This window comes from Talpa europaea (genome assembly GCF_964194135.1).
Source record: "Talpa europaea genome assembly, chromosome: 14".
Taxonomy (NCBI): domain Eukaryota; kingdom Metazoa; phylum Chordata; class Mammalia; order Eulipotyphla; family Talpidae; genus Talpa; species Talpa europaea.
This window is the reverse complement of record NC_140082.1, coordinates 18715972-18730710: the sequence shown is the minus strand read 5'-3', so window position 1 is coordinate 18730710 and position 14739 is coordinate 18715972. Positions and strand designations below refer to the sequence as shown.

Sequence of the window (14739 nt, the reverse complement as noted above, 5' to 3'; positions counted from 1 at the left end):
ACATCCAAATGCAAACATCTCACTGCAGACCAGGGGCGAGTGACCTGCCTGGAGAAGACAACTCCTTGCATGGAGGGGGGGCTCCCAGTTGGAAGTTCTCACCCCACTTTCCCGGCTAAGCGCCAGGCAAGCAACTTCGACCAGCGTTTAGCTGTCTCTTTGCTTATTTCACAGGGCGGACCTGCAGGGTCAGGAGCTAGGCTTGGAGGCTGGCCGTCTGGGCGCTGCTCAGGGGTGTCCCCGACCACACATGGCTCCAGCACCACCTTCGGGGACAGGTGCAGCCCATGCATTCCTGGGCCACCCCCAGAGGTGCTGACCGGCACTGTGCCGCTGGAGAACCGCGGTGTCCAGGGCACAGGGACCTCCCCGCCGCCCGCGGGGTCGAGGCCGGCGGGTCCAGGCGGGTCCAGGCACCCCCGGCGCGCAGGGGTCGGGGGGTGGGGGGAGAGGGAGGCGCGCGAGCTCGGGGAGCTGGGCGGGAAGTCGGGAGGAGGAGGAGGAGGAGAGGAAGTCCCTCGTGGCCGCCGCGAGGGGAGGGCGGGCCGGTGCCCGCGGGGACCGGGTCAGGAGGCGCGGGGTGGACGGGGCCTGCTCGCCGCTGCGGACGCGCAGGGGCGCGGGGCGCGGGGCGCGTGTCCCGGACCCCGCGGGCGGGCGGGGCGGGGGCGGCGGCGCGTGCGCGGGGCCGCGGGCGGCGCGCGAGGGGGCGGGGCGGGCGGCGCGCGGCGACCCCGGCGGGCCCGAGCCGGCGGCGCGCGGGGCGCGGAGTGGGGCGCGGGGCGCGCCGGCGGGCGAGGGCGCGCGAGGGGGCGCGCGAGGGGGCGCGCTCGCGGCCGGGAGCGCGCGGGGGGGCTGCCCCGGGGCGGCCCCCCCACGTCGGGGCGCGGCGGGCGGCGGCGGCGGGAGTGCGTCCCGTCCCGGTGCCGAGGAGCCGCCGCCGCCGCTCGCCAACATGGCGGACCTGGAGGCCGTGCTGGCCGATGTCAGCTACCTGATGGCGATGGAGAAGAGCAAGGCCACGCCGGCCGCCCGCGCCAGTAAGAAGATCGTCCTGCCGGAGCCCAGGTACCGGCTCCCTCGGCCCGCGCCGCCCCCCCGCGCCGCCCCCCCGGGGCCGCCAGCGACCCCCTGCGTCCGGGAGGGTCGGGCGCTCGGCTGCGCCCCCCTCGGCGGGCGACCCCGGGGCCGGGAGCTGCGGGGCCGGCCTCGCCGTTCCGGTCTCTGAAATGGGGCATCGGAGGGCAGTTGGGGGACTCGGGGGGACGGCGCGCCAAAGTGCCCAGCGGGGCGCCCGCAGCGCCGGCCCAGCCGGGGGCTGCTCGGAGGGGCTGTGACTTGGCTGGACCAGCTCCATCCCTGTCGCCCCCTTCTGCCCCATCCTGGCGCTCGGGGCAGCCCCAGGTCTGTCCGTCCCTCTGGTCCTGCCCCTGGGGCTCCCCTATTGCTGTGGTCCTCTCCTGCCCCATCCCTGCCCCGTCCTGTTTCTCTTGCAAGGTCCCTGTCTTCTCTCCCCTCCAGCCCTGTCCTTATTAAGGTCTCCATTCCCTGCGCTCAGTTTGCTCCCTGGCTCTTGCTGTGCACCTGGTTGCGACTCCATCCTCTCCTCAGCTCCCTTTGGGCTGCTTGGGAGCCCAGCGCTGGCTCCTTGCTTTTTATCCCAGGTTCTTGAACTGCTGTTTTCGGGGCTTGCTCTCCCCGAGGCTGGACTCCGGTCCAGTCCGCTTCCCATCCTTTTGCTTTCCCCTTTGATGCTCCCAGCCGGTAAGGAGTGGATTTCGACCCACTCAGTTTTCTTTTTAGTGCTGAGTGTGTCACCTGAACTGCTTTTCCTAACTTGCAGATCTGCCGGTGGATTCGCTTAAAAACACACGTTGAAGGGGTGATTCCAGACTGGAATGTAAACTCTTGTTTAAATTATTGAAGTACGGGCCAGATTGAATGGGTGACCCCCTCTGTGAGGGCCATACCAAGCTGTAATTTTATCTCTAAAATGGTTTATTATTGGTGCACTCGTAAAAGACTTCACTAATAATTATTAGCACAGCCCCAGAAAAGGTTAAGGCTCATCAGATTAACTGTGAGTTTTAAGCAGTGTGTCAAAGCATTTGACTTGGATTTCCCTCTCTAGCTTCTTTTTTAACATCATCATGATTTGGATAGCTAATGTGGCTTCTTGATGCTAAGTAGCACATGGTGGAATTGTTTATAAAAAGAGGCATCATCTTTCTGGTGAATTTGAAGCCTCCCAATTTTATAAAATAGTGGAATCTAAGCCAAAGCTGTTCTGTTGGAAGGCATCAACCCTTGAATCATTACACACCCAAGATTGCTTAAACATTACCTTGACATAAGGAAAAAGAATTTTCTTCTTTTGATCTAAGTGATCATTGTATTATTTTTATAAGTACATCCAAGAGCCCCAAGAGATAGAAAATATCAGTTCCTTTGAATTATTTGTTGTGAAAAGCCAAATTGTGTAAATGAATACATGTTTGCTAGATTTTTTTTTTTTTTTTTTTTACTTGCTTGCCCTTCTTATCCCCTGTATCTTGCTGGTTTTACAGGATGTGTTCTTTGATTAGCAGTGCCAAGCAGTGAAAATCCGGGAAGAGGGCAGACTTGGTTGAGTGTTGTGAAATGAACACTCTTATTTCAGAGTTTAACATATCTAAAGGTCATTGAAAATCAATGCTACTTATGGGTGGGAAACTAACAAATGGGAAACTAACAAATTAACAAATGGGAAGCTAAGTAAAACAAGAACCCCCAAATTAAATCGGAATTTCTTAAAAAAAAAAAAAAACCAAAAAACTGAAAACCAAAAAGCAACCAACTGCATTTCTATCAATGTGGCTTAAATACTTAATTTCCTTGTCATCTTTCTTTCCTACTGTTCTTAAAGCGTAAGAAATTCTCACTATGGTTTATATATATATAAAATCAATAAATCTTAACTCAGACAGTTTTTTTGGGGGAATATATAGCATTACTAAAATTAGGAACTTTTTTTTTTTTCTTGGTGTTTTGAACTTAATGTGACTTCTGCTTTTTAAGTGTCTCTCTTAAGAACATACTTTTGTGCTTAGGGTTATTCACTTCCTTGTATGAATGTCTTTGCTTTTTGGTGATATTCCTTGGTAAAGCTTTCTTTAAGGCAGAATTAGTGACCACAAACCTATTTCTCATGCCATTTTGGAATTGAGAAATTTCAGCAGAAGAGTACTTTTAGGCAACTGCTCTTTAGTAATTGTTATTCTGTTGCTATTTTTTAAAAGACTCTTGAGTTAGGACACTGGAACCTCCTCCAGGGATTCTAATTTGTTTGTATTTATCTCAACAGCTTTGGCTTTAGTTTTGTAAAATGACCATTTACATAGTAACAGGCACTCCTTGTGCTGTGTTAGGATTCTGTTACATAGAGATTATCAGGTTAAAAAAAAAAAAAAGTCTTGCAATTTTTTTCTCTACCACGGGATGAGTGACCTGCCAAGTGCTGGATTCGGAGATTTTTGAGGCAGGGGTGGGAGATTGGAGGGTTCTAGGTATGGTAAGACAGTTAATTTCTTGTTAAAATACCTTTGTATAATGACTTCAAAGACGTATTATATCACTCTGTATGGAAAAGGATACTGAGCAAATGTTTTCTGATGAGAGTTCAGTCTCAGCTTCATTCTGGAGTGAGCCATGCGGTCGCCGGTCTTTTAGTTACTTTGCCTTTTCCACAGCCTTTAAACAGAAAAGCAGCAGACCCAAGTAATATCTAGCTAATATAAATGAAACTCTGGATCTGCAGTCCCTTGCCTATTATAGGAGAATCTCAGAAAATGGAACATTCTGCCCAGGGGAGATTTTGATTTTCTGAGATAGCAAGAGGCAACCGTTTTGTTATGTTGACACATTATTCAATTAATGGACCAATGAGTGTAAATCCTGTAAAAGCTGCCTATTTGTTCAAATTATATAGCTGCTTCAGTTTACTGAAACATTTGTTGAGATAATGGAGCTAATAATGGGATCTACTGGGAGTAGGAGACTGACCCATGGACTCTGTGCAGTCCCAGTTAAAAACATGCACGCACATTCGGAGGTGTGTACGAGGTGTTTTACGCCAAATTAGAACAGAAGTACTTTAATAGAGCATAATTCATAAACACTGAGGTGAACAAGAAGAGCTTATACTTTACACTCTATTACTTTTTAAAATTTTTTTTCCAAACAGAATGAATTCTGTTGACTTGAAATCATGCATAGTCAAAAGAGATGGCATAACATGAACATGGTTTTTCGCGTTTTTTCCTCTGGTATCTCATTTCCAGTGATTGGACATTGAAAATGTTGGATCATCAACTGCAAAGTTGTCCTATCAAAATCCATATAGTATGATTGGAAGATCAGAAAGCAAGATAAGATTCTTTATGGCTTTCCGTGAGCATCTAGACAGTCCTTAAGGGCATGTGTGATGCTGTTTATTACTTTAATTCAGTATATGGTCATGGTCAAAGAGCCATTTCTCTAAGTGAGGTTGGGTCCCTTCCTTCAAGGAGCTTACTGTTTAGGTGGAACTACACAAAGAATGAATCCAAGACTGATGTTCATTTTAAAGTGTACTTACCTGAGGATGCTATTTAGCATGCAAGTAGCATTCGTAGCCTGACTTTTATTATTCTGTATTCATTCAAGGAACACTTTATATTTGCTAAGTGTTTCACAGCAATTTGATAATTATTCCCTTCTGAAGAGCCACTTAGCCCTAATATACATTGTAATATGGTAGTTTGCATCTTCTTACTGATATAACTCCCAGATGTAATTGATCCTGAAAAGTAGCTTAGTCTTCTTCTTTTGTCGAAATGGAGTTTATTCAGTACTTTCCCCAGCTCTAATCAGTGAGTGTCTGGTGGATAACTTGAAACATTACTCTTTTTTGGGGGTGTAAGGTATTCTATGCCTGCACTCTTCTGTATCTGCACCCTAACTTCGAAATGAAAGTCAATGTTGAAAGAGTGATTGTCTTCAGGAAGCCAGTATTCTTTATTGCTGACAACAGTATTTTCATGTAGTAAGCAGTGGCAGTCTTTTTGCATCTTTTTTTTTTGCCAGGGGACAAATTCATGATGTAATTTCACTTTTCAGGTTTTATTTCACTCTTAGTCGAGGTTAATTTGTGCCAGTGACTTAAAGAGGCAAGTGCTATGTGTAGTTGTCATTTCTTCGAAATAGATGTTCCAGTGTAGTCAATTTTGGACCTAGAATCTGCCCAGGTCAAGCACTGTGAAACACTTTGATTGGAGAGCCGAGGTCTCTTGGAGGTACTGGCAGTTCTGGCTTTTTATATGCATGTGTTAGAGGCAGCCCCTTCGAAGTGCCTCTTCCACCCACTGAATTTGGCTTTGTCAAGCATCTCTTTGGATAAGGTCAGCAGCTCTTGGATAAAGTGTCAGGGTTTGCAGAAGGGAAGTGTAGGTCTTCATCAGGCAAACAGGAGGCTTGCAGAGTTGTAGAGAGCAGAATACCTGGGCTCTGTAGCCCTGACAAGGGAAAGAGAACATTAACTCAGCAAAGTAATAATGCAGAAGTACCAGTGAGAGAGCTTATGCTTCTCAAGGCAGCTTGCATAATAAGTGCATCCGTTCCCACAACAGTCCTATCAGGTGAGAACTATCAGCCCGTGTTACAGAAAGCAGGTGCTCAGGCAGTTAGGGAACCCAGGAGACAGTAAAAGTGGCCAGGGCAGGATCCAAGCCAAAGGCCGCCAGAATCTGGGTTATCTACCTTGCTGTGCCATCTCACCAAAATAAATAGTGAACACTCACACCTCTGATTTTGCAAAGAATGGATGAAATAGCAGAACTTTTGACTTGGGGAAACAATCTTTTTGTGATTTGTCTCAATAGGTTGCTAGTGCAGCATTTGAAAAGTCAGGACCATCCTCAGAGACAAAAAGAGAACAGCTATTCCTCTGGGACCCTCAAAATGGTAATTATGACTAAGTGAATAAGCAGTTTGTTCGTTATTTCCCATGAGGAGCTTGAGGGTTAAATGCCTGTTTTGTTTAACACAAGAAGCACAATCTTGCTGCTATTAGTGAAAAATTGTATAAATTGTATAACAGACTTCGTCTGCTCCCTCCAACTTCCATTTCTGGGAGAAGGGTGAAGGGGCAAAATAATATTTTTGACTTTATTTCAATAAAGGTACAGTCTCATTCAAATAGTCTTCCTTTGTTAATGAAATGAAATTTGAAGACTGCCGTAGGTGAAATATGTATTTCATGCACTTGATGTTTTTATTCTCTGGACATTAGCAATAGGGAAATAGAAATGATTAACTTGGCAACTTTTTACTTCATTATTATTGAATCATTTGTATGGCAAATAATTTGCATGCTCATGGGCTGCTTGTCCCAGACCTGCCTCTGCTTCTCTTATTTCTTACTTCTTTATTTTCCTCTTTCCAGTTTTATTTTTGATTAAAACTTAGAGCCCCTGGACCTTTTTTGATTGCTACATGGGTTTAAACTATAGGAGGAGAGGAAATGCATTAACTTCCCATAATCTGTGCATGTTTCTTTTAATTTTGGAAGTCAGTCTCTGGGTCATCGGTGTTTCAGCTGCAGTGTGGAGCATAAGCTTCTTTCAAATCATTTTATACAAACCGTTATAGAACACAGTGAAACTATTTTGGCAGTTCATACATTTTGTGATTGGTGGTTTGTAGTAGTCAGCCTTGACCCAGCCTTGGACCTGTAGTCCTCTTTGCTACCTTTTCCCTCTTCCACGGTCTCTGGAGCAGCAAAAGGTGATTCTGTGAAAGTAGCCTTCATTCTTAGTGAATCTGAAGGTCACTGTCATCACTGGGCTCTCATTTTCCTGTGCTCTTTCCACCACCTGCCATACTTATTGAAAGAGAAAGTTCTAGAGTAGGAACCAGGAGATAGGGATCTGATTCCACTTGCAACTTGCCATGGACCCTCAGTAAGTCACTTAAATTCACTGTTTTCAGTTTATCCATCTGTGCAATATAATTATAAAACATCCCAATAAAAATCTCTGTCTCTTGTGAGCATTTTGTATTCATATTTATGAACAGTGGAGAGTATTAATTTGAAACACAGATAACTCAGTAGAAAAAGATAAGAAAAATGTTAAAAAGACATGATTTTACTTTAGGTCTCAGTCGTTAGGATGATATGCAGTAGCAGACAGAATACCTTATAAAAATACAGAATAGTGGTAGGAATAAGGCAGTATTGCATGGAGACCCTTGAGCCTTGTGCTCTGAGGAGCCACGCTAGGGAAGCTTCTTGAAAGTTAGGTTGTTGGCACTATGGAGAGCTGTGTGGAGATTTCTTGACCTACTAAAGTAGAGCTTCCATATGATCCAGCAATTCCACTCCTAGGTATTCACCCAAAGGACACAGAAACATTAATTTCAGAGGGCACCTGCATCCCTATGTTTATAGCTGCACTATTTACAATTGTTAAGCTATGGAAACAACCCAAATGCCCAAAAATAGATGACTGGATCAAGAAGATGTGGTACATATACACCACGGAATATTACTCAGCAATCAAAAAAGATAAACATATGCAGTTTGCAGCAACATGGATGGAGCTGGAAGGGATCATGCTCAGTGAAATAAGCCAGAAAGAAAAAGAAAAATACTGGATGGTCTCACTCATAGCAGGAATAAAGAAAACCTAAATAAGGGACCAGGAAAAAGACTAATTAATACAAAGTAAAAATCAAAATCAACAAGCAACTATAAACCAGAGACACACCACGGGGGTCTGGAGGAGGGAAGGGGAGAGGAAAGACTAGGGTCAAAATAAGGAGGGGTGCAATTGTATGGGGAATATAACCAAAATGATAATGCATACATTGTGCAGAAACAAAAAATGATGTAAGAATTATATAAGATAAAATATTAAAAAAGGAAAAAGAAAAAAGAAAATGCATATACATTGTGCAAAAATGAAAAATGATGTAAAAATGTATAAAATAAAAAAAAACTGTCACTATTTAAAATATTCCATTTTATGTCTACATGAAACTAAATTGGATTTTAACCAACTCTAGTTTACAAATTAACATAAAATAAAGAAACTTAAAAGATTAAAAAAAAAAAGAAAGGTTGTTGGGCCTGAGACCCATGAGTAGATAAATTCACCAGATTTTCCCTCAGTTTTCATCCTAGTTGTTTGTGTGTCACTGAGTGCCTAGAAACTTCTGCACATGATGCCTCATTTGGTACTCTTTCCTTCTCCCCATCCATCCATTATCCATCCATCCACCCACCCATCTCCCCACCCACCCACTCAACTGTGGACTGCGTTGGCTTCAGTACAACAGAGTTCACAAGCACCCTACTTATTGATAACTGAACAATGAGGAGAGTTGACTCATCTGTTAGAAGTCTTTGCTTCAGTAAAATGAACCAAAAATTATAATCAAAAAGCAACTGGCTTCAGTGTTTGAGCATAAAGTGATTAATTCTTGCCTTCCTTAGACATTAACAGATTGCATGTTAATGACATAGACTTATAGTAGCTCATCTTTAAGAAGTTCTTGCGGGGCACCCAGCCTAGTCGTGCAGTTGACGGGTCGCTTCCATCGCTGGCATCCAGCCAGGGTCATCCTGAAGGAGCATCATGGGAAGTCTGCAGTGTTGGGAAGCTATCTTACAACACATTCTGTGCTCTGATCTCTTATTATCCTTTTGTGGTCATGCAAAACAAGTTTAGTCCCTTTCAAATGTGGCAGATCTTCAACTATTTGAAGGCAACTCATTAGCTTGCAGTGGCTCTATTAAGGAGCTGTCCCCTTCTTCCTTTAGTTATTCCTCATCTTGTGCTGAAGCCTGCGTTCTGTTTGTGCCGTCTGCTTCATCAGTCTCTATGTTGCCTGGTTCAGTAAGAATATGAAAATTTATGAAGACTAGAAACAATTTGTAAAGTTACTATAACTTAGTGATGCCAAAACTAGTACTAAATAAATTGTATTTGTCTTGTGTGTTTGAGTCCCGCTAAGGTTCCTTGAACGGCACTGTTTGGTTTCTTGAATAATTTAAATTTCTTTAGGCCGTTGATAAGGAGATTAATATTTCTATCAATCTGCAATTTGGAAGCAAGGCATAGGTTACATATAATTATAGTAAAAGTTGCCATTTGCTGAGTGCAAGTAAGTGCGTGACACTGTATAATTCTTAAAAATTATGGGCAAAAGTATTTAAAAATAAAGCAAGCTTTAATTATGCTGAAAAAAATCTTCTGAGGACTTTTGGGCATATGTTTCATTTATTCAAAAGCGTGCTATTCTGTTAGCTTGGGAAGGCAACAAGTTTGCGTTTTTAACAATGAAACTTTCCTGAAATATATCATCTTAGAATTTGTGCTTTGTGTAAGTCAGTCCACTGCTCTTTATTATCAGGAAAAATAACTGTGGTTATATTTTCAGGTTATTTCTTCTGAATTTTCTCTATCGGTATTACTTCTGATAAGAGTTTCAGTTCAAAGTAAACTACAAGTTACGCGGGAGGGCATTTACGCAGCTGTGAATGTCTCTGCAGGCCTTCCTTTTACATTGTGAGTGTCTAAGACTATGATATATCTTAGATGTGTCTTCTTTTTAAACGAGGAGGCTTTGCAGTTTGGGGTGGGGGCGCCTATAATCTATTTAGAACTGGAACTTATCCTTTTGGGTAAGGTCAAATGACTAATACACATTGTTAATCGGTCCTACTTTTTTTCAGCTACATTTACTATTTCTTTTCTAATATTTTAATGATAACCTACTTGGGAAGGAATTATGCAGTGACTCTGTCATCACAACATCAAGTACCTCACAGAAAATAAAGTTTTTGTATTCTTGTGTTCCATTTTGGATCTGCTTTTTTGTTTTGTTTCTGACGGTGGGAGAAGAAAGCTTATTCTTTGTGAAGAACATCCCAGCTAGCATTGGTCTAGAAGGGGAAAGTGTCTTCTGTACAACAGCGATTTCTCATTATTAGTGAAAGGATATTTATCTTACGGACAACTTCCCAAATAAACGACTGCAAAGTTTTGTGTTCAGGGACTGCTTAGGGTTTAACCATCTGGTTGACTTTTTAAAATTAATTTTTAATTCCATGTGGAAAACAAGTTATTGGGCTGTTGGAAAAGTCATGATGCATTTTTTTCTTGGAAAACATGGAAAAAGTATGTCATGAATTTTCTGACAACCCAATAGTATCTTTGTGTTCCTGTCCTTCAAAGTGACCTGTGTGATGGGGGATTGGTGTTTCAAATTCATTAAAAAAATTCAGGCTACTCTATAAGAAATACTGTCCTCTTGCCATTTCATACTGGAAAAGTTTAATGAGGTAGGTAAATGGTAGGAAGTCCTTCATATGAGATTAGAGCTTTGTGATAAGCGGGGTGGCCCGGGGCCAGCTCTTCACTGTCTGGGGTAGGATAGTTGATGGCAAGACAATGGAAAAGGCAAACCCCTTTGAAGAGCCTTGGTGGTTGGTGGTTACTGTATTACTGTTGGTTCTTTCTGTATTCATAGGAAACATTCTCTAGATGTGGGGTGTGACTCAAATCAGTATTGAAATGATCCAATGGGGGTCAACTTATTGGACTTAACATTTAGGTCTGTGTATATATATATATATATATGTTCACTTATTAAGCCCAGTTACAGCTGATCTTTTACTTGACATTTGTACCATAGATTTGAATTTATTTGTGTATAGTGCTTTGTACTTTTTTCTTTTTTAATAATTATCCTCTGTAGTGGGTAGAAATTTACTCCAGACATGTCCATGTAGAGGTATATTTTGTCTATTTGGGGGTAAAAACTGGCTCTCTCCTTGGACACTGGCTTCTTTCCTGTGGTCTGGGGGTCATCCTCCCTCAGCCTTTCTGATTCAGAAATGGGATTTTTATCACTACTGGGCATCTCTTGTATCTCTTATTTTGAAACTCACCTCAGCCAGCCAAGTCTGCCTGACCATCCCAGACTCTTAAGAGGTCAGTGGTCCTTATTTCAAAATTAAAACCTTTTGAGAGTCCAATCAAGTTAGAGGGGCCAACTCCTCCAAATGCATTACCTCACATACTAGATCTATCTGGAAAGTCACATTGTAGCCAGAACATCAAGTTTGTGACTTTGCACTCACACTGACCCTCACAGCAACCTAGAGGCCTGAGTCCCTGTGACCAGAGTGTTCTATCATTTGGGCTGCCCTGACCAAAGTGCAGGGCCCTCAGAAGGTGGCCCAGCCAGCATAGGCATGACCAGATTGGTGGGAAAGGTCTAGGCTTACGTGCTTTAGTTTGTGTCTTGGACCAAGTCACCTCTGTCACCGTGGGGTGACTTTATGCTGGATGCAGAATACTTGGACTAATAATGGTTGACTTTTGACAATTCATCTTTCCATCTTTCCATTTTTCCTGTTCTAATTGGTGGGCAGACCTCCACTTGACTTGGTTGCATAGTCAACTCCAGCCAGGCCTCTCCAGCCCTTATGTTATGTATTGATTAAAAAATTTTATTCTCAGAGGGCAAGCTTTGCTGTTATTTTCAGATTCTTGGGAGCTGAAATGTTCATCATCTCCATTTTAGAAGGAGGAAGTTCGGATTCAGAGAGCAGTTAATTGTGCAAGGTACAGTTGTGCCTCAGTCTAGATCTGTGCATTTTCATGGACCCCTTCAGACTACCCTTTTCTCTATGAATCATCTGAAAGAAGGTTTTTGAATTTGGGAAAAGGAAAAGTGTCAGTTTCAGGCATTACTAACATTTTGAAAATGTATTGTCTTCATTTAGCAGGGGTTATCAGGACCCAAGGGCTATGATGATATGCTACACTGGAAACTTTGTTTTCAAGATAAATATGTGAATAATTCCTTAAAAGCTAAGCTGCCATAAATTTTATGTAAATAATAGGATAGTTATTAATAATGATGGTGATGTCTTAAATTGAGAAATGCTGCATGTCAAGGGCTTTTAATATTCTCTTACCTCAAATATCTTTTTGTAATTTCATGTGCACCCTTATTTAAAAAAAAAATTAAAATTCTTATCTCTCCTGTCACTGGGTCATCCTTGGTTTCAACATAGTTGTCGGTTACTCTAAATACAGAAAGGATTTTTTGTGTTAAACTTGATCATCCTGTTAGTGGTACATTCTAAAATGTGATTGAAAATTAACGATACAGGCTGCATATTTAACCTTTAAACAGAAAGGTTTTTGAGATGATATTGAGTTGAAGTTCTCTTTGTCAGGAACACATTAATGATTCCATTATGACTTGCCTTTTTTCACATACTGGTACGTGTTCAGCTTTTCCTTGTAATGATGAGTCTCAATCTTTTCAATTGCTGCGTGACATAGCTTAAAATCATAATCTACCTAACCCTGAGTTCATAACCATGAGTGCTATTGCAGTAAATATGCTCATCTGCATATCATTGGCTCATGTGTGAGTTTTTCTGTGAAAAAGGAAGGAAGGAAGGAAGGAAGGAAGGAAGGAAGGAAGGAAGGAAGGAAGGAAGGAAGGAAGGAAGGAAGGAAGGAGAGAAGAAACATTTCCATTTTTGCTCGATAATGCCAAATTATTCTCTATATTTAAGGATAGATGTGCAAAGAAATTGCAAACTTCATTCAGAAGCTTTAATGTTATAGGCAATCTCAGGTAATTTCGTACAGACTCTACAATTATAAAAACTAAGATTTTTAATGATAAATGAAGCGGTACATGAACATAAGAAAAGAACTAAGTAAAAACCTGGTAAGTTTAAATTTGAATTGGAAAGTCATTTTAAATTTTTGATTTTTTTTTTAAGATTTATTTGTTTATACAAGAACAGGGGTACAGGCCAGATGTGCGGGAGGGTGAGAGGACTCACCAGAGACAGCGCGGGTTGCAGAACAGGCAGATTGACTGTAATACACTGCTGAGGGGAGCAGCAGGCGAGACAGGAGAGGTCTGCCATGCCATGTGGGATTCTCGCTGGCTGGCCCAGATTGAACCCGCGCTGCAGAGACTGCGGACAGCTTCACAGCGGCGCTCAACTGCCGGTGCCACCAGGGAGGCCCTAAATTTTTGATTTTTGAGGGGTTCCAAATTTATGTTTTTATCAGCTCTAACCACTGAAAAGTCCCCTCACTGTGGGCATCCTGTGCAGCCACGCCTGACTCTAGATCTCCAGGAGTGATCAGGGGTGGGGGAGATTGACCTCTGACCTCTGTTACCAGTTGTGTCAGAAAGCCAAAGGAGCCTTCAAGAAGAACAGCATCTACCACCCTGTCTAAAAAATGAAGAGGCAGAAGAAGGGGTTTCTATTGATCAAAAGTGGGACAGTTTGAGCATTAAAAGACTGTGGCTACAGTTTGAAACTCTGCATTTATTCAAACCCTTGTGGTAGGCAGAATTACACCTCCCTAAAATGTCCTTGTCCTGATTCCCAGAATGTGTGAGTGTGTTATCTCACACAGCAAGAGGATAGTTAGGTTGCATATGGAACATAGACAGCCATTGTGCAGCACATGGTAGACAGCCATTGTGCAGCCATTGACAGCACAATGGCTGACTTGAAGATGAAGAGCTTGTCCAGGGCAGTCTGGACAGCCCAGTGTAATTGAAGGAAGACAGGAGAGTCAATGTCAGGTGAGGTAGTATTAGAAGTTGCAGACCCAGCAGGCTGCCGTTGCCAACTTTGAAGATAAGAGTAGGGCCCCAGGCCAAGGATTTGGGTAGCTTCTAGAATCTAGAAAGGTAAGGAGATGGATTCTGCCCTAGAACATCCAGTAAGACTCAGCCCTGCTGACACATTGACCTTAGGCTCCTGCTGACACATTGACCTTAGGCTAGTGAGAGCCATTTCAACCTTCTGACCTACACATCTATATGATAATATATTTCTGTTTATTTAATTCCCCAAATTTGTGGTAATTTGGTTGCAGCCACAATAGGAAACTGATATACCATGTTATAGAAGAAGCGATCCCCAAACAAAACAGAAGAAATCAAAGCACCTTATTGATCACCACTGCCAGTGGAATTAGGGCCTCTGCTCTGGCTCTGAAAAGAACAGTATCCAGAGAGAAGACGTAGCAAAACACGAAACATTGGGAAACTACATTCACTTACTCCCTGAGCACATGACTTCCTTGACTGCATTCAGTCATGAATTTCTACTAAATCATAGCTCTGATCTTTAAATTTAATAGAAAAAAAGTAATAACACACGCTGCTTATGACGATATCTCCTCCAAGCATAATGAAACTGCAATGTAAGTCTCTGACTAAAATTATTTTTTAACACCTGTTTTAAGATACTCAAATATTAATGTCAGGACACTTCAAAATAATTACTTGAAAATAAGTGTTTTCTCACTGTCAGTAAGACCACTATGAAGAGAAACAAAAATGGAAACAAAAAATAAGAGAAAAGTTTATTAATAGAGAAATAGATAAATGGATAAATGGAGAGTGGGATAAATGGAGAGCTACAATGGATTTTTAGATAGGAAGACTTAGTATCGGGAAGATGTCAGTTCTTTTAAAATTCAACCCCAATGAAAATTCAAATGAGGATTCTAAATAATGTGGCAGGTTGACTCTCATTCATCCAGAAAAGAAAATAGGCAAAAATATTTTGATAAAGTTTTTTAAAAGTAAGATAGTGGGGGTCTACTCTCAAATATAACACCACTAGAGCAAACAGAACAGTGCGGTGTTGGTGAAGAC

The 14739-nt window shown here is 42.5% G+C and overlaps 1 protein-coding gene across 1 annotated transcript in view; it reads left to right on the top strand.

Moving 5' to 3' along the window:
• Positions 1-955: 955 nt before the first annotated feature.
• The window catches only part of GRK3 (G protein-coupled receptor kinase 3), a gene marked incomplete at its 5' end in the record, with an annotated part of 123346 nt that continues 109562 nt past the window's right edge, over positions 956-14739 (top strand). Inside the window, one exon of the mRNA XM_084254151.1 lies at positions 956-1068. Coding sequence (XP_084110277.1) covers positions 956-1068 — 113 coding nt within the window. The remainder of the gene's footprint in view (positions 1069-14739) is intronic.